This window comes from Carassius carassius, chromosome 4 (assembly GCF_963082965.1).
Source record: "Carassius carassius chromosome 4, fCarCar2.1, whole genome shotgun sequence".
Classification (NCBI taxonomy): Eukaryota; Metazoa; Chordata; class Actinopteri; order Cypriniformes; family Cyprinidae; genus Carassius; species Carassius carassius.
The window spans coordinates 29,362,570-29,390,558 of record NC_081758.1 but is presented as its reverse complement, the minus strand read 5'-3'; the positions used below and the strand labels follow the sequence as shown (position 1 = coordinate 29,390,558).

Here is a 27,989-nt window from a genome sequence, read left to right as displayed (position 1 = left end):
TAACCTACTTTTTTGAAACTAAATATATACTAAAGATGTGGTCTGTGTTTGCTCTTGAGATAAGCTACATATATCTTAGGTGGAGGTAGAAAGACATATGTTACATGAGTACTGTATGAAACATAATTATATCCATTTCATAAAAGTGAAAAACTAATTCAGTATAATTTCTCTTGTTAAGACTGAATGATGACCTAATGTGGAGCAACACAAGTCTGAATATATATTTACATATTTTACAAAAAAAAAAAAAAAAAAAACGTTTTAGATATGTGCAAAAAAACTGTAAAAAGTGAAGCACTTTGTGTGTGTTTGTGTGTGTGTTGGTCTAGTGTGAATTGTGTGGCAGTGTGAATTTGTTCCAGTGTGGTTGAATCTGGCACATTGTGTCCATGAAAGTTTTATATCCAGCGTGCATATGCTGAGACGGGGTGGATTTTGCTCAAATGACGGTGCTGAAGATGTTGTCTGTTTCAGAGCCCACCATCCTGCTTTTCGAGTCTCTCTGTCTTTCTTTCTGCCATCAAATTCTCTTTCGCTCTCCACTTTCACACCACTGTGCTCACAGACGGGTCTGACAGGTTGAGCTGGCCAGTAATGTCCGTAGGATATGGCTATATATGAGGAGGAAACAGAAAAAGGGAAAAGTAAGAGCATGTATATTTGCATAATCCTAAATATGCACTGTACTTCCCGTGGCAGGTATTTAGTTCACGTTGTTGTGATGGAGGCAATCTCTCCACCCACTGCAAGCCATGTTTATCTGTCATCTAAAATAATTTGGCTATGTTTTAAAAACAGACAGGCCTCCTTGGACTGTCGCAAGATAAATAGAGTGAACAAGGTCACAGATTCATTACTGCACAATTGCTTCCTTAAAGGATCATTGCTCACGCTTCCAGTCCTAAATGAATATGCTTCCTTAAACAGGTACCATATATCACATGCAAAAATGTCTGCACAAGAAACCTGTAATGGCACAAACGAGAGTCCTCTGTCTCCTGGCCCATCGCTAATAATTTACCTGACCTAGAAGTATTGTCGCCATAGTAACTGTCCTAATGAAATATGACAGTCGGTCCTGATATGCAGCACAAGGTGCAGGTCATTCCAGTTCGACACAGGTTTCACCCTCAATAGCTCTCAATTTCTCAGTGATTCTATAGTATTATTATACTGAAAGGTTTATTTATTGTGATGCTCTCCACATAGGAAAATATTACACTCATCCATATCGTCATTCCAACCGTGAACCTCTGTGGAGCACGAAGGAAGAAATTTTGAAGAATGTACCAGTGTCTTTTTTTTTGTCCGTGCAATGAAAGTCAATTGGGTGTTGTTTTGGACCTAGCTTACATTCAATGTATAGACAAAAACATTGTTCAAAATATATAAGCGTGTGTTTGGCAGAAGAAATAAATTCATACAGGTTATGTCAAGTAAAGGTTACTGAGGCTGAGTTAATTATATGATTTAAATTTTTGATGAACTGTCCCTTTAATTCACTACAACTATCTAAAATCACAGGTATGGGATATAGTTTTGAATATATATCAAAAGAAGTGGCTTTGTGGGTGTTGTGATACCCTCACTCATAACAACGTTCTTTATGGTGTTCCAAGTCAATCCTGAGTCATAATCACAGCGCCCCTTGTCTACAAACAGGGGAACAGCTTTAGAGCTCTATTCTACAACAACCAGAAGGGTCATGCTTGTAGAGGACGAGAGAGGCAGTGTGGCATGTGGTGTGGACACCGACATTCAAAACGCCATTCAAATCCATTTATAAAAAACACTGATAGAAAAGAAAAAGATGATTAGGACTGTAATGGGTATAAACATCAATTCAAAAAGACATTTTGGCACGGTTTAGCTAGTAGACTTTATCTTTAATCTGCACCTGTTCTGTTTTCATCTCTGGAAAATGTATTTTAAAATAATATCAGGTTTTAATAACACTTTTTTCACCCACACCTCTGTAAATTATTTAAACCAACTCACCGAAGGAGAACCCAACTGAAATGTGAGCTACATGGATATTTCTTTGTAAACCATCAACCAAATGAGCTGCCGATCAGAGTAATTTTTCAAGTTGAGGGTGTTTGAAACAAAGCCCTAGGTCAGTCATACCCAGAAAATGCCTAGCAAGTAATTGAATAAGAATTCACTCTGAACCAGTTAAAGTTATGCAATGAAATAGTCTGTGTTCGTGCTTGCACATTTGTTTGTATTAAATCCTCAGAGCCGGTAGCGGTTTGGTTTGAGAGCTACATCTTATTAAACCTGTGGGACTGAAGAAACACAGTTTGGAGGCTTTGTGTGAATGAACTCATTTGGGAATCTAGCTCTGAGAGTTCAATACATTGTAAATGTAAACCCAAAACCCATCAGAGCAGCATTTCCTTAAAATGAAAAGTCGTTTTTTATTATTATTATTATTATTATTCACAGAACTGCAAAGAAAACATAGGATGGTTAAAAATAAATGCAGGGATCTTGGTAGTGCAGGCCTGCCAGGGAAACAGCCCAGGTTATTTTAGCGTCACTCGTATTTGGTTGTTAGTGGCGATACCGTACATTGCAGGAGGCATACAGGGTGAATATGTGACAGCAAAAAAAAATGGGAAAGTAATGAGGATGAGGTACATGGAAATAATTGTTACAGGACTGAGTGGTGAGTGGAGAGACACACGAGTACAAATAAAGAAAGGATCAAAGAAAAGTGCATAAAGTAAAGTCACATCCAGTTTAGGCACAGGAGAAAGACCAGCACAGGCGCTAAAAAGGAGAAGCTACCTCACCCCCTCCTGCAAGGGCAAACCCTCAAATCCCCCCAACATCTGCTCCTCGGTTCCCTCTCCACACTTTCCCTGGCAGCTAGATCCCTGTTTGGGCTTTCCCAAAAGATGTCTGGATGGAGCATAGATGGCTGACTGACAAACATGTGGTAATGAATGTAACACCATGCGTGAAGGTGAAGAAAGTCTGAGATGAGATGTTTGTTTTGGAGAGGAGCGATGAGATGACAGGAGAAAGGAAGAAAATGAAGAAACAGTGCAGGCCGAAGTGGAGGAGGAGGAAGAGAAAGAGGAAAAGAGCGAGAAGATAGTAGTACAGGCAGGGCGTCGTTTTCTTAATCTTCTTACCGTGTCTTTGGACGACCTACGTCTCTTGATGTTGGAGGCCAGGTTGGTACTGATGGACCTAAAAGAGGCTTTCTTTTTGGGGTCGGGTTCTGCTCTACCACTTTTCCTATCCTAAAATAAATATACAGTATATGTAGAACAATTATTCCTGCTCTCTGGAAGAGCATGTTTGGTTTCCAATCATCACCACCCACCTTGACTATTAAAGCTACTGAATGGGACTACCCTGCTAATTTAAGTGCTTATCATAATTAACATGGCGTCTCCTGTCCACTCTCCATCTCGGCTGTGAGTCAGAATGGTGCTTTCACGCACCTACAGGACACTACAAGGAAAGAGGACACTGGCATAGACTGGGTGCGAATGTGTAAAGTCTTACTTCGACTCTTTTACAATCCTGAGAGGAGAGGAGGAGGACTGCTGTGGATCATGTGATCAGACCAAACTCATCGACAGTTCTGCAACTCCATAAATGGAAAGCCAAAGCATTAGCAAAGGACAAAAACAAAATGAACGCAATCTGATGGGAAAAAAACCAAGCTCCGTTTTTAAAGTGAGAAGATGTTCTTGTGTTTTCAAGGAAAATGAATAACTCTTCAATAAACAGACAAACTTAACACAGTTCCTTAGCATTATACCCTGGTGAAGGTATAATGGGCGTATGAAGGGATGAGGAAGGGATGTGCGGGCTCATAAGAGGAGATGAGAGTGTCGGGAAGGGGGTTGGTGAATTCAACCAGAAGACATGCAGTACATAGAACCAAAAAGGGAATGCAAATGAATGACATGACAGTTGACCTTGGCTGGCACCATCACTCCCTCACTGACTATCACATACTGTAGGTCTTATCCCCTACAGTGACCGACTCAAAATGTGAACATCTGCAGCTGCAATTTACTTTACAGCAAAGTATGATTAATTCTATGACAAACAGGTTAGTAAACCAGTTTACACCAATGATGTATAAGAGTTTCCACAATAAAGATTTTTTAACACATGCACTATTTGTATTCATGTTGGTTTTACCTAGTTTGGAAAACTTTCATACCATATTCAAGAAAAGTTGTAATTAAATAACTCATGTCAAGTTGTGTAACCATCAAGTACAGAACTAAAAATACAGTTTTTAAATACATTTTTCAGGGTAAATGATATTTTTCTTTTTACAAATATCCAGAATTATTTAGTATCATAACGTTTTTTGGAGAGAAACATTTTACAATTTGAACTTACCTTGTCAAAAAAAAAAAAAAAAGAAGGTAAAATTATCTGAAATTTAAGAGACTTGTGATCATGAAACATGCAGAGTTCCCATTTTTTCTTTTTCTTTTTGCATGTTGGTTGGATCAGATGAATCAAATTAATAAAAGACAATTATGCAGAATTTCTTTCTTTAATTTTTCTTTTTCTTTAATATTTAATAACTGTTCTCCAAAAATGGACTTTATTCCAAAGTCATCCAAAATGTTCTGTGAAGTAAAGTGCATTAAACAGTTTTTTTTTTTTTTTGTAAGAGATTTTAAATTCTTTCAGCATTCGTGAATCATTAGGCACTGTCTGCCTCTTTCAAAAAACATTGCAAACGAAACAAGACAAAACACAAAAAAATGCCCAAATTAATATTTTCATCTTTTTTCACATAATGCATTCTGGTTTCTCCAGAAAGGGTGACCGTATGAGCTCCTTTAACTGCCAGTGCTTTCATCCATTGCATTTCAAAGCCCTGTGATGAGGTAATGCCTCTGGAGTGGGCAGCTAGCCCACATCACATGGGCTCCCGATCTGCTCCTGGCTCGCTCCGGTTTGAAATGCAAATTCGTCCAGGGCAGATCTGTCTGTTCATCCATTCGGGAAACAGTAGTGTGTACGGCTTTTGCATACGTTGCATGTGCACGTGGAATAAGTGCCGGGTTTTGTGTGGAATAATTGATTTTAGCTTTCAGGGAAGAATTATTCATTGGCGCACAACAATGCTGGACCTCTGACTTGAAGTGGGCGGCACATGAGGGCGTATTATGCATGCAACATTGTCTTGTGACTCAGGTAGGCGGTAAAGCCTGAAGGTTAAAACACTTAACTCTCTATAACATGACTCTCTGATGTGTGAAGTTAATCAGTTGATCTGTAAGTTAGATTTAGTAGGTTTTGCCTTGTGGTGAAATATGTACTTGCTAATAATGGGTTTAAAGTAACAAGGCCTCGCTCAATGACTTGTTTCCCATTAGGAAACTCGCTCCAACAACATTCACAGCAGTTCATAGCAGGAATCATGTGTTGTGCAAGCCAGCCAGGTCTCAAGTCTCAAATGGGCTGACCTTGTTACTTTCTGCCAACATCCAGACATCATGTTGGCCTGTGACCAATTGTGTATGGATACAGCTGGAGGCCAGCAGTGGACAGACACTGATCTGTATAGACCGGGAGGACGCTTTGATCCCTGCTAGAGCACAGCAGGGACATTCGGCCTGCCTGCTCAGCATGCATCTCCCTGACTCCACAGCAGACTCACAGGCTCCTTTAAAGTGTGTGTGTCTATTTGTCAAGCTGTATTTGTAGTGAGGCTGCAGGAGCTGCTTTATCTTGCTGCGCAGTTTGATTGGACATTAAGAAATGTGTCTTTGCATGGATCTGCACACAACCACTCTTATTATTATTATAATTATAAAATAATTATTTTGCACACTTGTGTGCTGTTGCATGGCCAAATGTCCAAATTCATGCATAGGCCTGTTATCTTTTTCACCTCGAGGCATTTTTGTACTACTATGAGGTTTTATTCATTTATTAGATTAGTGTTAGTGTGATTCACGATCACACTTTATTATAAACAGAGCATAACTGTGAATTATACTTTGATTTCTTTGATTATTTATGCTTTACTTGTATGATCTAAAGCAGGAATTTTTAAGCTTTTGCTACTGAAGAACTACCTACTGTATGTGAGAAAATTGTTATGCATAATGTTTTAAAGACAACATGTTGTTTCCTAAGATACATTTTTAGCTTTTATATTGCCCTTGAACTACAGCCAAAGCAAATTACAAAAATATAATCTGGAAAATATTTACTTTGTGTTCATTTCACTTGACAGTGTTAATCTTCTGCTTTTGGCAATAAAATTTTTTTAGAAAAGGTTTCAAATTGTCCAGATCTAGCTAATCACATCTTTGGCTTTAATAAATAAAAATCAATTATTTCAGTTTGCATACATCATATATTCTTAAAAATATACCACTTGTCATGATCACCAGCTGTGCCCCGGTTGTCCATTTGTCGAACTACATGTCCCTTAATCCTTTGCCCAGTCTCATCAGCACTCATTGTTTGCACCTGTGTCTCATTAGCCTTGTTAACTCACCCTATTAAAGCCTGGTTGTCTTTTTTGTTTTTCGCTAAGTGTTTTATGGTTACATTTACACTGCATGGATGAAGTGACCAATTCTGGCACAAATTGTATATGACCCATGAATGTGTAAGCAGGAAAAAAAGAACATGTATTCTGATTTTCGCAGATCAGTATTAGGCCTTGTTCGTATGTGGAAATAAATCTGATATGAAACATATACTTGCATCCTCACCTACCATGTAAGCGGACAGATTGGATATTCTCCTGCTAATGCGAGTTGGATGTCAAATGTTTTTGAAACATCTCACTGTACAGATATCTATAACAAATAAAACCTCTCTAGTTGACTAGAAGAGTATTCATTTTTCTCATTTGTGTTAAATAAGAGGCAATCTGGCACATACTAAGTGCTCATTGCTGCTGTTATCAGTGACTGCGGCTTGTGCACAGACGAGCACTTCAATCTATTGCAAACTGTTGTGGAGACTCTATTAATCTGCTTTTCAAAACAAAATATGCTTTATTAATAGTGTGTGCAGAGTTTGGTCTTTTAATATCACTGTCTAATGCACTGAGCTACGTCAAGTTAAGCCTGTGTAGTGTAAATGCACATATCGGATATGGGTCACTTTTTAAAGAAGGTATAAGCGGGTTGTCAAAAAGAAAATGTATATAGTAAAAAAAATCAGTGTAAATGCAGCATATGTCTGTACTGCATTTCTAAGCTTTGTTTACTGATCTGAAAGAAATCTCTGTAAACTCTTTACCCCTTATCCCTTGTGCAACAGAAATTAATTAAAAGTGAAAGCACGCATTAATATATTGATAAATGAATTAGCTTACTGAACAATTTGCTGCTCAGTTTGACTGCCTTATTTGGCTATTCTTTTTGAGTTTGCTCTTTTGGTGATGTGTTAATTTGTGCCTCATCATTGACCTTTAATTTGCATCAGTAACAGATGCAGGCATGTGACTAGAAGAAATCTATGAGATTTCTGTGTTCTGTGGCAGAAACCACTGGACTGTTTTTTGGCTCTAAGAGTTTAGGGGGATGGGAGGCAGCAGTACCTGTAAATTCTTCCTCCAGACGTTAACTGCTGCAAAAGCCAGCTGCATCTGCTTCCTGCGCGCATCCTTGTGTCGTTTGTATGCAATCTCAATGAAGATGAGGAAGATCCCGGCAACGATACCACCAGCCACCAACATGAACACGCCTGTGTGATGAAAAATACAGAGAGATTATTAATGAAGCCTGTTCACATTGACAGAGATTCATTTCCAAATACATTCTTCATTTTTTGGCAACATAACCTTCAGTGACAATTAGTGATATGAGAAAAGTTGGTTTTAATAAATCTAAATGAGCGGAGACATTATGTGACTACTACTAATCTGCTGCCTGATGCTATAATCAAGTAGAAACCCCTACTAACAAACCAACAGCACAGATACCGAACAAATTTGAGGGATTTGATTGGGGTCAGCATCAATTGCTCTTTAGAAAGCAAAAGGGATCCTATGAGAGGTGGATCATACCTGCCATATTCTCAAATGTGAGTGTGGCTGGTGCATTGCTTCTGGAGTCACACTCCTGATAACGGACCCAGGTTTTATCCAAGTCCTCCATGAAGCCATTCTCATGGGAACTATTAGTTCAGAGACCCAACACATCAGTATTACAATCCGTTATTCCAGAAATAGAAACAGTTGACAGATTGTGGTAAGCCTAGGGATTATGTGAAAGGAACAGAAAAAAGCGACAAACAAACAAAAGTATATCTGCATATTGTAGTTAGTCTTGACTGAGATTACCTGAGGATGGCCAGTGAGACATTTTGCTTCCATGGGCTGTCTTTACGCATCCCGATACCAAATCCAGAGCGGAAAAATAGCTCGCCTGTGGTGACCAGGTCACATTTCTGCGAGGCCTCAAACTCCAACACTGCTGAATCCCATATAAACGCGTGGAGTTTGCTATGGGTAGAACAAAAGTATATATACTGAAAGTACTTCAATATGTCTTGATAAACTTTTCATTTTTGCTATTTAAATTTTTTTTTCTTTACAATGGCATTCATATTTTTCATATGATTTTTAAATATGTCTATTATGCTCATCAAGGCTGCATAATTTGATACAGTAATAACAGTAACACTATGAAATATTGCAATTTCAAATAACTGAATATTAATTAAAGAAACATTTCTTATGATTATCAGTGCTGAACAGTTGTGTTGCTTAATATTTTTGTTAAAACCACAATACATTCCTCAGCATTCATTAATCAATAAAAAGTTTTATGTTTTGTAACAAGTTATTTGCTGTCACTTTTGATCAATTCATTAAACAGAAATGTCAAAATGTCTTATTTTAGTTTCTTTTGCTTTAATGACAGCAGCACACAAGTGTGAAACCTGATGATTCACGTGATCCAGCATGATTTGAGAATGATCCAAAGAACATCTTGTGCTTCAGTGGAAGCAAGGTCTGTCTGTACAAAGAGATATATGACACAACTTGACTCATTTAATAGAAATAATTCAGAAGTATTTATCCTACATTTTAGGTTACAACATTTCTTTGTTCTACTTTTTTTTCTTTTTTTTAAAATCCCAAACTTTTTTTATTGGCAGGTTTAAATAATAAGGAAAAAAAATCCAATTTTTTTATTGTTTCAGACATCTGGATGAAAAGATAATAATAATAGAAAAAAAAAACCTTGCATCTTCTAAATGGAGGTAGGTGGAACTAATTACTGGAGATTATAGAACTCTAGATATTAAAAATCATTAAGGAAAATATATTAAAAACACTGGCTGTCTGCCATCTGTTCCCATCTTAGCCTTGTAGTGAAGGTCCTTCTTTAAAATACAGCTCCCTACCCTGCTTTGTATTCAGCATGAGTAGTGTACTGAATCACTCTAACGGGAGTTTAGTTTCTCTCTTCTCTTTGCACACTCACACACTGAGAGGAACGGAGCATGCGTCACCCTTTATACTGACTGGTAATTTAGCTCTCTGCTGCCCGCTTCCTCTCATCGGTATCTATGCCCAGCCTCTAAAGAGAGTGTTTGAATATTATGTTTTTAAAGACTGAATACAACAGCTCCAAATAAACCTGTTCTGGCATAGCAAAAAATGGTTGTAAAAGTATTATTAGTGGAATCTCTGATTGTTGACTGACTTGTCTCGCACGGCCTGGATGGCTTCAGCAGCGCTCTCGTAGTTGTGCTTTTCCATGTGGCGGTACATGGTGCTTAGCTCAACTTGGCGCCGGAAGTAAATGTCCACAGAGCTCTGCTTCACTGTGGCGTAGATGAACTTGTCTGATGGGTTTCGCAGCTGGAATACAAGGTAACAGTGGGACGGTCTGGATGAACTATGATAAATGGGGGCCATATAAGAAAAATGTATTCAAAACATGCTGAATTATTAAAGTTAACTGGTGTTTGGTGTCTGCAAATCAAAAATATGGACTTTTTTGTCTCTGAATTGACATGAAATATTTCTGAGAGGAAAACGGCTGTGGGAATAAAGGCAAACCAAGGTGAGCATGACCTAAAAATGTTCACTCAAGTCATGTTTCTATGCACATACCTCTGTAAGATTGACACGATTGTAAATGTATCAATAAATATCTCATTTTATATTAGAAAATATCATTAAATATCTATATTTCTTTCTAAATTTCTTTTTTCAAATGTTTGCATTGAGTTCTTTGTAAATTCTCAGCCCATATGACAGAACTGACATAGGTTGTTATGATGAAACAAGACAAATAAAAATAACCGTAGTGAACAAATGACCCTTAATGTGGGTCCTCAAATGTGTCCTCGCTTTGGTTAATTATATGTGGTGTTTTTACAGCATGTGAAATCTCGGTGCATGGTAATTTAGGGTCTTATTTGATATTCTGTTATATAACATGCTTCATATTTAGCACTCACCCTAGGGTCGTTGATGCCGGTAATGCGCTCCTCAGGCCGATCCAGCACTAGGAAGGCTGCCAAATTGGCAGTATAAGATGCAACTATAATCATAGCAAAACCAGCCCACACCATACCTAAAATCCTTGCTGAAAAGCTCCGAGGGGCACCTGTGAATGTAAGCGGAGAGGTGAGAGTGCTAAAGAAAATTATGCTCACTGCAAATCAAACAAACACAGATTCAGCAATATTTCCAGATCACAGCTCCAACCGACCGAATAATAATCTTATTGCTGATGTCTACCTTCTCCAATGCCGGAGTTCAGAAGTACACCCCAGGAGAACCACATAGCAGAGGATAAGGTGAGGGCGTCTTCTTCTTCCTCTTCACTATTTACTTTAAACCTTCCAAACGGGCTGCACAGAAAAGTGCATATCAGTCAGAGACAGATGCTGTTAAACTGCATTGAGAAAATGTTACAAATGTTGAACTCCTGCAGACTTTAATATCAAGCTTCATTTTCATATCTGTGTGTTCAGTCATTCTTACATCTATCCATGGATGAGGTTTAAAGGGATAGTTCACCCCAAAATTGAAATCCTGTCATCTTTATGTCATTTTCTTCATGATTTTCAAAACATCATACAGTTTTAGAATGACATGAGGGTGAGCAAATGGATGACAGACAGTACATTTTTGGATAAACTATCCCATTAAGGTGTCAACAAATATTGTCCTTTACCTGAAACGGTCTAATAGGTAGAGCATCACCGCCACAACATGGACCGATAGACCCACCAGTAACCACAGAGTGCTCTGAAAAGGCTGCATGAACGAGTCCAGTGTACTGCGTGGTATTTCCTGCAAAACAACACAGCTTTATCCAATCCAACAAACACCACCCACATCAAAACAAGCATCACCATATGGACCATCAAATGGAGTCTACATCTACACTGATCAGAGGTGTATTAATAGATTTCACTCTACTCCAGAGTCAATTGATTTATCACAGCATTTTCTCAGTACAGAGATAAGCCCACTTCTGGGAATTCCATTAAATCAAGAAAATGTAATACTATTTCCGTCCCAGAAAATCATGTTCTCAGAGGATTTTTCCAAAAATTAATTACATTTCAGATACTTTATTTGAAACTTGAAGTTGAAAACTCAAATGAAACTGACCCCAGATCTTCCATTTTTCCCCCTCATTGGTCGCAGGGAATAATACAGTTTCAAAGGGATAGTGCATCCAAAAGCAGAAAATTCAACTTCATATTATAGCAAACCAGTATGTCTTTTTTTATTATTATGTGGAACAGAAAACAAGATATTTTAAAGAACCATTTTTGCCCATACATCGAAAGGTAGTGGGATCTAGAACTGGATGCCATTGATTTTCCATTTTTTTCATTTTTGAATGAACTGTCCCTTCAAAGTATGTACATGTAAAATGATGATCTGTAGGTCATCTGAGGCTTACCTTTTTGACAAGTATTGTGAGCCCCTGGTACTTGAACGGTTTTGAGAACTCTATATACTGGGCTCGTTCATTGTTGATTGTAAGTGGAGCCACGATCATGTCTGCCAAGCCACTCAGGAGCTCTCCCATCATGCCATTCCACTCCTTCTTGTTGCTGTTATTTACCTGGTGTCATGGAGAAAACGATGCATTTTAAATGCACTTTACTTTATGTATATTTCAGCAGATTCTTAACAGCATCTGTGAAGAAAGACTTGAAAATGCCCAGTTGCATGACCTTGGAAAAGACATGCAAAGCTTCAGGCAGGTGAAGAAAATCAATAAAGTCATCGTATTACTCACACGCTCCTGAGTGCCAAATTTGCCATCGGCGACTAGATGCACTTCATAGGTGAAGTTCATTGTCATTGCAAGTTTGATTAAGAGGTCAATGCAGAACCCATAGCAACACTGAGGCACTGTGGGGCGACCTATAGTTACACAAGCCAGTCAGATCTGGACAAAGCACTTTAGTCCAACAAACTGTATATAATATAATACATAATGTCTACCTGGAATGGTCTCATTAGGGCCAGTGCAGATCACTTTTTTGATCAGGACTCCATTTACAGTGTACTCTTCCTTACATGTTCCATCTCGTAGTGTTGGTTTCACATAGACAAAGGGCTCTTGATGAATGGTGACAATCTAGCAATGGAACGAGACAACTAAATGTCAATGTAATGTTCTTATTATATTTATTTCTTTGTTGTTTTAGAAAAAAAAGATGAATAAAAAAGCCTTGCAATGAAGTACCTTCAATCGTGTTGACATTTGATAGCCTTTTGGCTTTTCAGTCTCTCCTCCTGGCCAAATAATCTTCCTCTGAGTGTTCATTACAACCTAGAACAAAATATTTTGTCATCAATCACATTCATTGATTTCCATTACTATAAATTCTTTTACTTTTGGGATATTCTAAAAACAATTTAATATAATTGTTTTTCAGACAATAAAAAATGTATATAGAGAGAGAGAGAAAGAGAGAGAGAGATGTTTTCACTGCATTTGTAGGCTCTTTTTTGCTCATTTGTTAGCATCATTTAAAATAATTGGAATAAATGTTGTTATTTCAATGTTTTCAGTGCGTTTACTTAATCACCTTTAAAACATATTCTTGGTTAAATGTTAACTTTGTAGAAATGTGAAAATTTCAACTTATACTACTTCAATTTGTATAATTGAATTAACAGCTAGAGTTCTTCAAATTAACAATGAACTATAGTATGCAAAGAAAACTGCACAAAGAAAATATATTTAATTAGATCCTTTATAAACTGTAAGCACCTATGTAATCTATAGGCTTCAATGTCCTTGCAGTTGATTCTATTTGGGTCAAACTAAGCATAGATTGCAAGATCATAAAAATGCAATTCATGGCCGAAATGCATCAGTGTGCAGTGTTTAAGTTATTTTTAATTTTTCTATTACGATAAGCCATAATGTGAAGTCTTTTTAACTTTTTTGGATTCCATTGGATTCTGTTTTGGATTCCATGGATTCCATTGGATTCAATAATAATTAACTACAGTATATTTATAAATGAACATTTCTGGTGAAAAATCAATGCTGTTCATTTGATGGTTCATGATACTTACATACTGTAACCTTACTGTGAAGTGTTACAATAAAATTATAGTATGCAACTGTCCAAACTGTTAAAATAGCAAATGTTTGCACTGAGCAGAAGGACAGCTTATTAAAAAGACTGAGCTGATTTCATACTTGTGAGCCATTGTAGACGCCCACTTGCACAAGCCGGGTTTTCTGGTAGTTCAGAATGCTGTAGTGGGCGAACCTCCTGTCTCCGTCATCATTAAACTCCACGCGGCCTGTCAGGCCATCTGGATACTTGGATGACATCAGTACTCTAATACACCAGAGGGGGGTTTTAGAAAAGGCACAAAATACTAATTTATACAAAAAAGGAAGACATTGACGATGACTGGAAGTAATGGAAGTTTACCAGAAATTCAGAGATGGGAGATGCAGGTATGTCTCAGGAAAAGACATGACGACTTACTAGGGAAGAGTTAGGGGATGTCGAGTGAGTGGGGTGGAGTCAGATGGCACATATAATGTGCAGGCACAGACATAGGAGAACAGAAATGACACCTTAAAGGGTCTCAAATTGGGTCTCAAATGCAAATAGGTGCCACCAGATTTCACAAGGCCAATGTAATCAACTACTTAACAGGCTTGATGTGTCCTTGCACTCATTTATTACTCTGTTTGATGAGTCGAGGCATGGTTTCAGAAGCCAAAAACTAACGATTTCAATGTTTGTGGTGTGAAAGCTTCCACTCTTGTCAGTGCCAGACTAGTGGTTATGTATGATAATGCATGACAGCAAATGGATGGTTGGTTGGAAAGCTAGCGAATGCTAGCCAGCGCTCATCCCTGGCCTCACCGTTTGAAGAGTGGGCCAGTCTTCCAGATGTTTGTATTGCCAACACAGCCTCGAGGAGGCTCTGTGATATTCTCCTTCTCAAAGAGCTCCTGAATGGACTGGGCCACCACAGCCACGGCATCGTAGATGTGCGCAGACTCGTTCTTGCCATTGATAAGCTGAAGGCCGAGCAAGCCTGCCCAGTTGACAACATTACATGGGGTTGGCCAATGCCTCACAATACGACTCTCACTTCAAGAGCATGTCAATGCATACTCGTAATAAAGAAATGCACACATTGCCAGAGAAAGAAACAAACGTGCATTGCATATGGGCTATAAATTTTCTCAAAACAGACAGAAGGACTGTGAAAGTCATGGGGGGTTAGGACAGGGACAGCACTGAGTAGAATGGCGTGAAGTTGAACATGGATGTGTATAAAGAAGCCGGGAACAAAGAAATGCGGTTGTCGCTTACCATCGTTTCACACCTCAATGTGGAGGTAGCAATGCACCACTTATAAATAAACTCATGACAGCCAAACCTTAAAAATGTATGCACATTCAAACCAATATGGATTACCACAACTCTTAATTGCATCATTTGTTGTCTACTGAAAGAAAGGACAAACACTCAAAAATGAAACAAATTAAACATTAGACATAAAGCACAGTACAATGAGTAAAGAATCACTGTGTTTAAAACCTTTAAACATGGAGATGTTTAAACGTTTAAACACGCAATACAGCACAGACACTGATTCGCCGACGGGGATTGCAAATTGTAATCGCATAAAAAGCTTAAAAGGCAAACATATTCCGTTTGTTAAAAAGTCTGTGAGAGAGAGACACAGAGAGAGAGAGAACGAGTGGATGAAAATGGAGAGGATGAAAAGTACATACCATCTGGGGCTTCACTCAGTGCTTTACCAGACATCTCCCTTTCTCCAACCAGCCACACATAACCAGAGCCTGTCATATTGAGCTGGCGTGCTGCTTTGTAAATGGCTGCAGCTTCGTCTTCACTGTGAGTGGGTAAAGATTGGTAGTAAGAGACTGGAGTAATTGGAGTAAACACCTCCAATTGTTATGTTATGAGCCAGAGTATCAGAGTATCAATCAACTATTCTACACATTTCTTAGTGTATTTTTTGGTCAAGTATGTTTGTAGTCACCAGCAAGTGTGTAAAACACATTTTGCATTGTTACGCAGAATGCCTCAGATTTCCCCTAAGTCTGTGTGGGCCTGATTATGAGTGACTCATGAAGGGCAGGGAAACTGTTTGACATTTTGAGGCAATCTCTTGTTAACAAATTAGATGTTGGCTCATTTAATCCGAGAACGCCTTATGATGTGTTTGTACTGAGGCTGGACATCATTTTAGCTTCATTTCTTTCTATTCTTTCTCATATTTTAATGTATAAATTCACTGAGCTGGTTCACTTTTCAAAAATATATGCAGTGCACCTAGAATATCTTTTAAATTCTTATTTTAAGCAGATTGGATAGAATTCTAAGTTAGGATGTTTCTGTAATACAGTCCCAGGATAGAACACTTTCTTTCCCAGAATGCACTACCTGAATTTCCTTTACTTGCAATCTAGTATATAAGTCCAATCGAAGTTCTATCATTCTAATCTATTTGAATTCTAAATTTCTTGTGAGATGTGACCAATTCAATTCAAATTCCAAATGATTTAAATAGCAGCACAAATATGTTTTGGAATTTTTAGAATTCTCCAACCCAGCCTTCACCATTTTTGCCTGCACTAGCCACATGTATTATTCCGTAAGATTAACGATTAGGAGTGATGGGTTAAACAGAGACAAACTCACCTTGCAGACAGGATGATAACTCGGGCCTCTAGCTCTTTGGCTTCCTGGAGCAGAGCCGTCAGATTTGTGTCTTGGCTGAACAGGAGCACTTTCTCTGCCTGGGATTAGGACACAACATTAGTCAAGTAGTTGACTCATCCCCACCATGAACCATGCTCTTTGAGCACTTGCATTTTTTTTTTCTTGTTTTCTCTCTTTTTTTCGGAGGGAGTGGGTTTGAAAAAAATGAAGTAAAAAAAGTAAATCTGCTTAATATTCTGCTTAGATGAAAAAAAAAACCTAAGAAAGCTTGGAGCAGGTAAAAAGTTCTGCATTTTCACATGCAAACTCAAAGGAATCAAGATTCCAAGGAAAAACGTGCATGTTAGAGGAAGAGGGAGAAGAAGATTGATGCAACCGGAAAGAAAAAAACAGGTGAAGGAAGGTGGTGGTGGTGGTGGTGGCTTCTTTACCAACCAGAAACAAAACAAAAAAACCAACAAAAAGGAAGAAATGCAGCAGAAAGGTGGGAGTAACATCTGGATAGTGCCTGTCCCACACGACCAGATCTCCACGCACTGTGTCAAAAGAATAGACTTGCAATCTTGCTGGCTTCAATACATGCATTCCTTTACACAAAAATAAAAAAGTGAGAGGTGGGGGAGCGAGTTTTTGTATACGCTTTAACAGAAAAAATAACCCATTCTCGATTGAAATCATAAAAAGAATCCAAACAAATAAATAGACGTGCTGGCAGGATAAGGATCTCTGGAATCGGTTTGTTGATTGTTTGACTGCTTTCTAGTGGCTAGTTTCAGATAACTTTTGGGCGGCGTGCATTGACCATGCAAATATACCTTGGGTCCTCGCTTGTTGTCAAAGGACAGTTGGTCGAGGCTTTCATAGTTCCTGTTTTTACTCTGATGAATAATGTGCACAGAGAAAATATGCAGACACAGAATATTATAAACAGTTATAAATGGTGCGCAGTAAAGCATTCCAACAAATCTCCACTTTTCTGCTTCAAATTGGGAAACTCTAATCCTGGGGCTTGCAAAAACATCAACAAAGACTACATGGAGCAAACAACCTTATCTATCCCATGACCAGAACCTGTATGCTATTATTACGATGACTTCTCCTCCTTTAATTCTCTTCATAATATTTCATTTTAATATAACTTTATCTCTTGCATTTAATTAATACACTTGCCCTGAGTGTGCTCCTTGCTTTAGCACAATTAATAATAAATGCTAATATATTTTGAACTCTATTTCTTTATAATGAATTTCTGTTTGTTAATTTTGCAGTACATTCAAGCGCAACCTAATCCCATCCATTGATTTTAATTTCTTTATTCACCAATCTACTGTAAAAGAACATCAGCTACAGTACATACAAGTTGCTGCCACAAGACATATCTGTCCAGACATATGGACTTGTGGCAATATTTAAATAAAGAATGTCAAGCATTCTATCAAGATAATTTAAATTCTTCAGAGCCACAGGATCTGGATAACTATATTTTCTGTTTGTCTGTCAAGCATTTGTTGCTTTTGCAGAGCACAAATAAAATTAAAAAGTAAAACTCTGCTAGATTAAATGGATTGACATGGATTATTTTAGATTATTTTTATGCATTATGCATTTAATACATATTTGTATTTTTACAATTTTTTTGTGCCTGACTGTTTTAGGCTTCAGCAGCTTAACATATTCTCAGCCAGATTTGTGGGATGATTGTTTTTTCAGTAATTAATTAAGTGTATGTATGTATGTGTGTATATATATATATGTGTATATATATGTGTGTGTGTGTGTGTGTGTGTGTGTGTGTGTGTATACAACCATGTGGACAACATGCATGCAAAGTTTTGTTGTAATAACAGCCCTTCTACTGACTCTCAAACAATCTGAGATTGTGCACGAAACAGCTGGCCTCGGAGCTGCCAGTACTGAAAATGACATTGCAGGTGTCCTAAAAATACAGTGCCATGCTAATGGATTCAGATCCCAAAGATTTGTCTCTTTTTTACTGAATTACAAATCATTATTCTATTCTAATTTACACAATGCATATGTAACTTTTCACTATAATCATATATATCTGTACAAATGCAAAAGTTGAAGAGGTTTAATGCTCACATGGTGTGTAACCTCCTTTATCTTCACATATGTTGTGAAATACTTTCTTACATAATGTGCAATATTGACCAGCACAAAGCTGCACACAGAGCTCACTCAATAAATCAGTCATAGTCTGTTGCTGGGAAGAAATGCTCACAGAATCCCAGAAATTCAAAGCAACCAAATTCTCTTGCCGTTGATTTTTTGCACAGCCCCAGGCTAAGTCCCTCATTTTGCTCCTGTTGTGGATAGACAAATAGGAGAATCTGACTATGGTAAAAAGCAATGTGAGATGAGTAGAAAAGTACAACGCTTTGCAGATAAACCACTTAAGACGCTGCTGATGCCTCTGGCATAAATAATGTTAGCCAATGGAAAGAAATGTGTTTACACAACAGAAAAAAGGAAACGTTTAACATATATAGAGGACCTCTGAGATTTTGATTACAGGAACACACGCTGACTTACACACGCACGCTCATTTACATGCTGGCCCGAGTGAGTCGGCAGTCCACAATCTCACCTTCGTCTCCCTCTCCTCCAGCAGGGTTTCTAGTCTTTTTTGTGCTGCTCTGCCCTCGTGGTCATCACTCACAATCAGGATGATGTGATTCCACTGGAACTCACGCATCATGTCAAACCACACTTGGGCTTGGTGGGAATAGGGTGGCACCGTGCGCAGGAAGGAGAGGTGGATGCTCTAGATGGACGGTTGGGGGAAAACAACTAGTGAATCTCAAAGGCCCGAGGCAATTTCAGTTCATTAGGATTTAATCACTTTAACTGTAATTACTTTAGAGAAGGATCCAAACTTCTAAGTGTGCCAAAGATGCCATAAGGCAAAGAGTATAAGTGAATCTAAAAGAGTCAATTGATCATAATGCTATATGCAGTATTTATACAAGTTTTTAATTCAAGGTCTAAAAAATGACCACACTAGAACTGAAAACTATAATAAACATTTATCAAATGATTCTGCTTTTTACGAGGAGTAGAAAAACGTAATGGAGGTGGACCATTATGTAAAAACATATTTTCAGGGCTTCGCTACACTAGTATATCTTACAGAAAAGGTTTTCACACTTTAAAACTATAAGCAAACCATATTTAAAATGTGACTGAAGAAAAGGATAAGATAACATCTGCAGTGAAGCGCAAGCAGAATTTCTGGCTGAAATGTAATGAGTCATAAACCAGCTGCTGGTGGTCTCCCACACTCACCTTATCGGAGTAGATGGACATCCGAGTGGTGAGGCCCACTACAGGGATACGGTAAAAACCAGCTGTGTAGGACACTGGAGTGGGAGTCAGATGGTCGTTGGACTGGGGTGGGTGGCTCACCAAGATCGCATACACCTGAAGACATGAGAAACATAGTGAGGAGACAAATCTGGCAAAGCTTTATAACTTGATTTGAATTTGTCACAAACACTTCTAAGCTATTTTGGTAGCCTACCTGTATCCTAACATATTTTAAAATAAATCAATTGATCAGTACATCACTAATGAATTAATGACACAATGTATATACAAACCTACTTCACCAACTAAAATCTATAATAGAAAAATACTGATAACCAGACCCATAACAATACTTTAACTATTATTAATAGTAAACTAGAAGACCATGCTTTTTGTGGAGCGAGGTATCCATTTACTCTTCTTCCCAATACAGTGTGCAGGGCCTAAACTAATCATGCTTCTGCAATTAGAAATCTCACTTTATTTGGTGTGTGAAGTAAAGTCCACTTCGTAGGGAACTATTGGGCAATATTCAGCTCATCCGGGTAACTGAAACTGGAACGCTTTGTCTTTACACTCTTGTTTTATATGCATTGAGTGTCATCTTGGGTTTCACTGATCGACAGTAGCAAAAATGACCTCAGACGGAGGAAATCAGTAATATTCTACGTTCTCTTGTACGATTGTTTTTTATTTAGCAAAAGTTTTGAGACAATACGGGTAAAATTACAAAATAATTTCAAATCAATATTTGCCATTTATTTATTTATTTGGTGTGTAGTGTGACGAGTCAGATGCCTCCTCCCTGATTGTCACCGCCACCCTGTCCTAAATCGCCGCCCTTCACCAGGCTCCCGACTGGAGTGGGTGTGTGAGAGGAGGGGCGCTGGACGAGTCAGGGCTGGCGGCGTGTGATGGGCCACACCTGAAGGAAATGGAGCCTCATCACCGCAGTGGCGCCCCCAGAAAATGTTAACAGGGGTGGCCAAATGAGGCCACAGTAAATTTTGGGGGTGGCACATTAAAATAAAGAAAAAAAAATTAAGGGTTTGCAATATAGACAAAAAGTTATATCTCTGTGAGTTCTAGGATTTTATCGATAATTACACTATTTTGCTGAGTGTTATTGTGCTGATATCTTATTTTTAATTGTGCTGACACCTGAGGTTTTTTTTTTTACCTTTACACCATTGTTTCTAAAAGTGTGCACCATATTTTAGGTCAAATACTTGCATTTGGGCTGTTAACAAGCAAATGCAATCAGTATCAACAAAATTGATCTTTGCAATGTAGATAAAACAGAGGCTGCATCTGAAGTGCCATTTAGATGTTTTTACACACTGTTTAATGCAGCTCCGTGGAACATGGAATACTTTAACCTGCAGTTACAAATGAATAAATAATGTTTTGATATTTTAAAGATAAAACATTGAAAACCGATGTTTGAAATTATTTAAAAAATGAAAAGGTTCCATTAAATGTGAAATTAAAACCGCCAATAGGTGGCAGCGAGTCACTGTTAATAAGTGAGTCATTGCGATTGAACCGAATCATTTAAACGGTTGATTCATTCCGGAACGAAACACTTTAATGTTGCTCAGACAGGGCAGGTGTTCTGACAAATAATGCTACCTATCAGATTATGCTACCAACACTGTATTTATCATACTGTAAGGGTAGGTTTAGGGTTGGGGTAGGTGTACATGTTAATAAAGCCTCACACCTTATTAATATCATGCATGAAGCAAAATCTGATAGGTAACACTTTTCGCTATCGAATTATGCTACCATTGGTTTTAATGGGAGGTAGCATTTTTCGACAAGGCAGCACAAATCGACAGAACACCGGCCCTGACCAATTTGCTGCCCTAGGAAAGATTTTACCTGGCGCCCCATGCATCACAGCCCATTTCACCCTGTCATCCTGTCATTGTATTCATGATTTAGCATATATACACACACACACACACATTACAGCAGAACTGTTTCCAACACTCATAATAAATCATCATATTAGAATGATTTCTAAAGGATCATGTGATAGACCGGATGTCACATGTGACACTGAAGAATGGAGTAATGATGCTGAAAATTCAGCTTTGCATCACAGAAATAAATGATAATTTAAAGTATAATAAATTGAAAACATATTATTTTAAATTGTAATAATATATCACAATATTACATTTTTTCTGTATTTTTGATCAAATAAATGCAGGCTTGATGAGCAGAAGAAACTTCTTTCAAAAACATTAAAAATAGTAATGTTTCCAAACTTTTGGTCTGTACTGTATCCCCTGCACAACTGTAGAGTAAAACATTAATAAAAAAGTGATAATAAAAAATGCGTCTTAAAACTGACATGATTGTACAAAATCACAGTCTGGGGACTCAGAACAACTGTTAACATTAAGTTTAAGGTAAAAATAACTGCAATGAAATTATAGTATCTTACTCATATGCAATAAATTGTTCTTTCACTACATCTCTTTACCTCTGTCTTTATCCTCTTCTCTTCTTTTTGGCACTGTATCTATCGCAGACTATGCTCATTTATAATGTGTCATTTAAATTCGGCCTTCCGTCACAATCAGGAAACTTTCACCGTGTCTAGAACTGGCGCGAGCTGCCAGGCCCGTTTCTACGAGCTGTGTGTTAACAAAAGCAGTGCTGTCTACATTGGATGCGGCGTCGGGCACGCTACACAACAAATTACCAACAACTGATCGTGCGCGCGCTCTGTTTCTGACGCACTTCAAGCACTCGATGGGCGGGGGAAGATTGAAGAGCCGGACTTTTTTTTTTTTTTTTTTGCTTTATTTGGTAGTATTTCGAATTTTTGCTTTATTTGGTAGTATTTCGAATTAATGTTTTTTAAATAGTAGCCTATTATAAAAAAATATATGTAAAAAAAAAAATTCACTCGTTCACTCATTCTGGCGCCCCTATGGATGAGTGGCGCCCTTAGCATTTGCCTATACCGCCTATGTGCTCAGAGACGCAAAACTGTGGCTGCAGCAGGTGCTGCACTTTTTTTTCACTTCTTAAACTATTGTGAATTTACATTCTGCATTTAAATTAATAGGACCCACTGTAAATAATCCTAGGGGTGGCCAGAGTTTATACAGTTGAGGGACTCCCGCGCCACCAGAGACGTGAGCTGCCGGACCCGCGATCCGGATGGGAACCGCACCCGTTTACACGGCCGACGGGCCAGGATGCCGGGCCGTCCATCCCCTGCCAGCGCTGCGGCCAACGAGAGTGATGCGGCTGCTAGAGGAAGCGCCCCGGACCGAAGAGGGGAGCGCGTGCGGCCGCCGGACTCCGCCCCTTACCTGGACCCTTCCTCCATGAACACTGCCCGTCCCACACAAACCCTGCAGCATGACGAGGACACCAGATTCCCTGTTGTTTTGGACACTCTCCCCCTTTGGCCACTCTTATTCCCTGTTTTATTTTATTTTCTGTTAATAAAAGCCTACCCGAGGCTTGACACCACGCCCACTGTGTCTGTCTTGTGCTCCTCCCGCCACAGTAGACCTATGATAGACTGGATAATGTAGTCAGCCGGTTTAAAGGGGTCATATGATGCAATTTTAAGAAAAAAAATTCTCTTTGGAGTGTAACAAACTCTTGGTGCATAAAGAAGATCTGTAAAATTGCAAAGGCTAAAGTCTCCAATCCAAAGAGATTTTCTTTATAATTGTCAACGCTCCCCTAAAAAGCCTCATTTAAACATGCCCCCACGTCTATGTCACATTGTGGGAAGATTTGCCTATCACCACCCAAATGTTCATGCAAAGAAAGAAGGCATAACTTTTATTCTCGCTGTAGTATTGTTGTTGTCGCCATGTCGTAGGGACCATGTATTTCGTTGTGAAAGTGAAACTACTTTGTTTTGCCTTCCAAAAGAGGATGATATCCACATCGTCAGGTCTAGAGCTGATCCGTGCTGGTCGCTGAGGAAATACATCAACTTGGAACTGTGGATCGCAGGATCAGATTTTACTGTGGATGAAGTGGAGTCCAGCCCGGGGTCGTCACATGTGTCCTTCGTCAAATCCGCCACGCCCTTATTTATGCAGAACTTTAAGGCTTAATATAATTTAAACAGATGTGTTATAAAAACATTCAACCCCCCCCCCCCCCCCCACCCACAGTTGTCATGAAGGGCAAAATTTGTTATATAGACCAAAATAATTTTTTTAACTAGGCTGTAAACGTTTTTTTCTGCTGTAAAGTTGGACATTTTAACATGGGGAATTTACAGAATTAAAGTGATACTCCACCCTAAAATGAAAATTACCCCCATGTCGTTCCAAACCAGTAAAAACTCAGTTCGTCTTCAGAACACAATTTACGATATTTTGGATGAAAACCTGGAGGCTTGAGACTGTCCCATCAAGTAAATAACAGTGTCAAAGTCCATAAAAGGTATGAAATGTCGTTGTCAAAATACAACATCTGCCATCAGCTTTGAGCAATGTCATATGACCCCTTTAAATGTCCAGCTGACTGTACTTTATCACGTACAGAATGTTGGTAACTGATAGCAAACATTATAAGAAATAAATATTTAAATGTTTTACTTACATTTTTGCAATAATTTTACATTGTGTACTTTCCTGTTAAATATAGGCTATATATATATATATATATATATATATATATATATATATATATGAAATTGTTTTGCCTTATATGTTAAGGTAACTTGCAGTTAAAGTCAGATATTTTTACTGTAATATTTGTATTTCTTTTCCATTGAAATGGCCAACATTTGCCCAATGTAAGGGGTTTTAGTTTGAAACTTTTTATTTGTGATTGATGCATTTCTAAAATGCAAAGCAATTACAGTTTTTCTCAGTCACTTTGGTGCATTTCTCAAATCAGAAATGAAATTCTCAAAACTACTTGTACAACCTCCACATCATCTAGTCATTTATACACATCATAAAACCAGTTTCTCATTCTTTTGAACAAGTTGCAATTGCTTTTGTACATTCATGCAACTGATTATGCACATTTATCTGCAGTTTCCTACATTATCAGTTGCTAATGTCATGTCGCTCAAAATGTATTATATAGTTTTCTGTGCAATAGTCTTACCCCTCAAAATATATAATCTTTAGTTCATCGTATAGGTCATTAAATGCTAAATAGTTAATCTAGTTGTCATAAACTGCCAAGCACACTTTTTATTTATTTTTTTACACATTATTATTAGACTTTTTGACAATTTGGCATGAATTGTGCAAGTGAATCTTTTCTATATCCCAATGACATTGTAAAGGTTTTTTTTTGTTCAACCTGTTCAATTCTCACATTATTGTCACTTGTGCACATCAAAAAAGCAGTTTCTCATTTCTTTGAACAAGTTGCAAATGCTTTGGTACATCCATGCAAATGATTATGTACAATTCTCTGTTGTTTCCTACATTATCAGTTGCTAATGTCATGTTGCTCAAAATTTATTATATAGTTTTCTGTGCAATAGTCTTACCCCCCAAAACATCGGGTCTTTAGTTCATCGTATAAGTCATTAAATGCAAAATGGTTAATCTAGTTGTCATAAACTGCCAAGCACACTTTTTTTTTTTTTACACATTATTATTAGACTTTTTGTCAATTTGGCATGAATTGTGCAAGTGAATATTTACTAATGAGGAGAATGTAGATTATAAACCAATGATAAACCATTTCTCTGAAATAGCTCAAAGGTTCATCTCATGAATCTTCAGTTAGAAAGCTTATACTGTATAGACAGAGGACAACACAAGAGTTACACATTCTGACAATTGACTTATTTTCATCTTTGTGCCCATATTTCTTTTTCCATTTCTATATCACAGTGACATTATTTTTTTTTTTACATTATTATAATTTTTTGGGATAGACCACTAGTAAAAGTGTAACTGGGAATTCTATCCAGTCTCTTTCAATCAATATCCCACATACAGTAATGTGTAAATTTCTATTGCCTTATCCGTAAACTATGACACAAGGACTTGTCATTCTGATGGCACTGACATGTTCATTGACACAGATAGTTATTTTTGAGAGATGAACTAAGGATTTTGAGCAAGAGACTGGCTTTTGCAGGTAATCCGTGGTGTTTCGCTATTTGTACGAGTTGTTTTGAGAAATGCACTTACTGTTTTGCAAATTGCGAGTTTGATTCGAGAAATGTACCAAAGCGACTGAGAAAAACTGTATTTAACCTTGCTGGAGAAGCCAGCTGACAGTACAAAGTATAGTGCTTATCCAACATCAGCAGTTTGCATGTTGTCATGAATGGCGTGCGCACGCTTTATGTGTGTGCGCGTACCAGCCTGGACGGGTGCGACTCGGATGGTAATCTCCGTATTAGCGTTGAAGCCCATATTCTCTGCCTCCACCGCCGTGTAATAATTTGATAGAGCTTTCCTCGCAGAACAAAGCAGCTGTTATCTACGAGGCTGGCGCCATGTTGGCCTCGTTTTACGTTTATCATTAAAATAGAGGCGGTGGGCCAGCTGTGATGTCATGGCGCCTCATAGAGGGGTGAATGACGTTACTTTAAACGTTTGACATATGTTTGAATTTGTATTTATATGACTCCACATGAATCCCAGGTTACCACATATCCTATGTGCTTTACATGATTTCAGTCTCTGTTCATGTAGGCTAAGCTCTGAGCAATGTGCAGCTGCTGAATGCTCACTCATCGGTAAGGTCAAAATGGACCTCGGATCCTGTTGAATGTTTTCTTGCGTGCGACGTGCTCTAAAGTCGAGATTCCCAACAGCGTTTGACTTTGCAGAATACAAAGTTACAATGACTAAATTTGGCTGAAAATTTATTTCCGTGAATTAATTCACGTTTATGATTCAGACTTTAAAGTAAGCGAAATATAGCGTAGGCTATAGATATATTTTTCTTCGCGTTTACCAGAAACACTTAAATCTAAAAATATATAAATTATATATAAAAATATAAAAATGAATTAATTCGTATACAAAAACGTATCAAAAATAATTATAATTAAAATGAAAGCTTTATAGGCAACTTTAAAAAAATAAAATTCTAATTTACAGGAGAGTCAACTGAAACGATAGATAGATAGATAGATAGATAGATAGATAGATAGATAGATAGATAGATAGATAGATAGATAGATAGATAGATAGATAGATAGATAGATAGATTTCTCTCTGCAAGAATCAAAAATGCAGAGACTTGGTGACTTCACAGTCCAATATAAGTCAATAGAAATGGTCGAGGTTTAAAATATTAACAATATAATACAAATATAATATAGATTTCTCATGATTAAGATAAAAAGATAGATGTTATTTTAAAGTAGCGTTTTTTCTTCTTGAAAATCAAACGTTTAGAGGATTGTGTGACATCGCACTTCAAATCTGATCTATTTATTCAAATATTTTATTACAATGTATTTTCAAAATGCGTTTTTCTGACTTTTCGTATGAGTTGAGGAGTCTGGGTTGCGGGTGTTACCTGGTTAGAGATGAGATCCTCACACACGGAGAGTGCCATCTGGATGGCGTTTGGCTTATGTGTGACTGAAATGGCATTCATCTTGAACTTGTCTTTGCCGTAAATGTTGTTAGCTTGGATGACAGCGTCTTTGAACACTTGTTCATATCTCTTCTGGCTCAGGACAGCCCCGATATTCACAGTCTTGGGTTCGCATCCGCCTCTCGCACAGGAGCACGAGATGAGGAAAGCGAACAGAACCGGACGCATTTTGCCCTGGATGGCAGAGAAGTCAAGCTGAGTTCCCCGTGGAGGATGCGTGTCGATGTGCTTTGATGAGACAGATCCGCTGTCACTGCGTCCTCTCCAGCAGCACTGGAATGCGATCACCTCAAGTCTACTCCGCAGAGGAATGAGCTTCACGCATTGAGTCCGCTCTTGGAACCATATTCAAGAACCATATCAACACGCCTTTTTTGGAAAATGATGCTCGCTCCTGTTGATAGTCGCCTCACATAGGCTATGCACTGTCTCTCTCTCTCAGGAGAAGGTGGAAGAATCAGTATTGCAGTAATGCTGTAGTCATCTGCATTCACTTCTCCCGCTCTTGAGTGAATCGTAGTCAAGGTTTTGTCAAGGGTGACCTGATGCTCTGTGAGAGACCGCTGTCCTTGGTGCTGAGAGCTGTGCTCGCGCACTGATGCGCGCACTCGCAGATTACGCCTGATATCACGGAGCTGTCACGGTCGAATAAACTTTAAAAACATTTGCGTTAATTCGTGGAAAATCTCAGGTCCTCACAGTACAGTGTGATTGAAATAATTGGACGGATTTTCTATGTGTACGTCACACGAGGCCAGGAAGATGTAGCCTACGTATTAGCTTCGCGTCATTTGGCAGATTAAAAATTAGATTCTAAAAGCGATCATTTCTTAATTTCGTGTATTTTTTATTTCATCACTTGTCGAGGATTTTCTCAGACGGAAGCAACCAGA

At 38.2% G+C, this 27,989-nt stretch overlaps 1 protein-coding gene and 1 long non-coding RNA gene across 4 annotated transcripts; both read right to left on the bottom strand.

The window, feature by feature from the left end:
• Positions 1 to 60: 60 nt before the first annotated feature.
• Positions 61 to 27,732, bottom strand: LOC132139710 (glutamate receptor ionotropic, NMDA 1-like). Of its 3 annotated transcripts, XM_059548284.1 has the most exons (21): positions 27,016 to 27,732; positions 19,495 to 19,629; positions 18,797 to 18,973; positions 17,004 to 17,066; positions 16,168 to 16,265; positions 15,234 to 15,355; positions 14,353 to 14,527; positions 13,668 to 13,812; positions 12,699 to 12,785; positions 12,455 to 12,590; positions 12,246 to 12,373; positions 11,904 to 12,068; positions 11,163 to 11,281; positions 10,724 to 10,836; positions 10,441 to 10,589; positions 9,678 to 9,835; positions 8,306 to 8,467; positions 8,030 to 8,139; positions 7,562 to 7,707; positions 3,147 to 3,257; positions 61 to 614 (listed from the first exon to the last, which is right to left on the bottom strand). In XM_059548284.1, the coding sequence occupies exons 1-21, from the start codon at positions 27,262 to 27,264 to the stop codon at positions 549 to 551; spliced, it is 2,814 nt and encodes a 937-aa protein (XP_059404267.1). In that variant the 5' UTR covers positions 27,265 to 27,732; the 3' UTR covers positions 61 to 548. The 3 variants fall into 3 exon arrangements, with proteins under 3 accessions (XP_059404267.1, XP_059404265.1, XP_059404266.1); XM_059548282.1 differs by lacking the exon at positions 3,147 to 3,257 and having other exon boundaries at positions 27,016 to 27,727; XM_059548283.1 differs by lacking the exons at positions 3,147 to 3,257; positions 17,004 to 17,066 and having other exon boundaries at positions 27,016 to 27,725.
• On the bottom strand, positions 17,832 to 18,790 carry LOC132139711 (uncharacterized). Its single transcript, XR_009433650.1, has 2 exons — positions 18,216 to 18,790; positions 17,832 to 18,171 (listed from the first exon to the last, which is right to left on the bottom strand). It is a non-coding gene; the product is annotated as an uncharacterized LOC132139711 (long non-coding RNA).
• Positions 27,733 to 27,989: the final 257 nt, after the last annotated feature.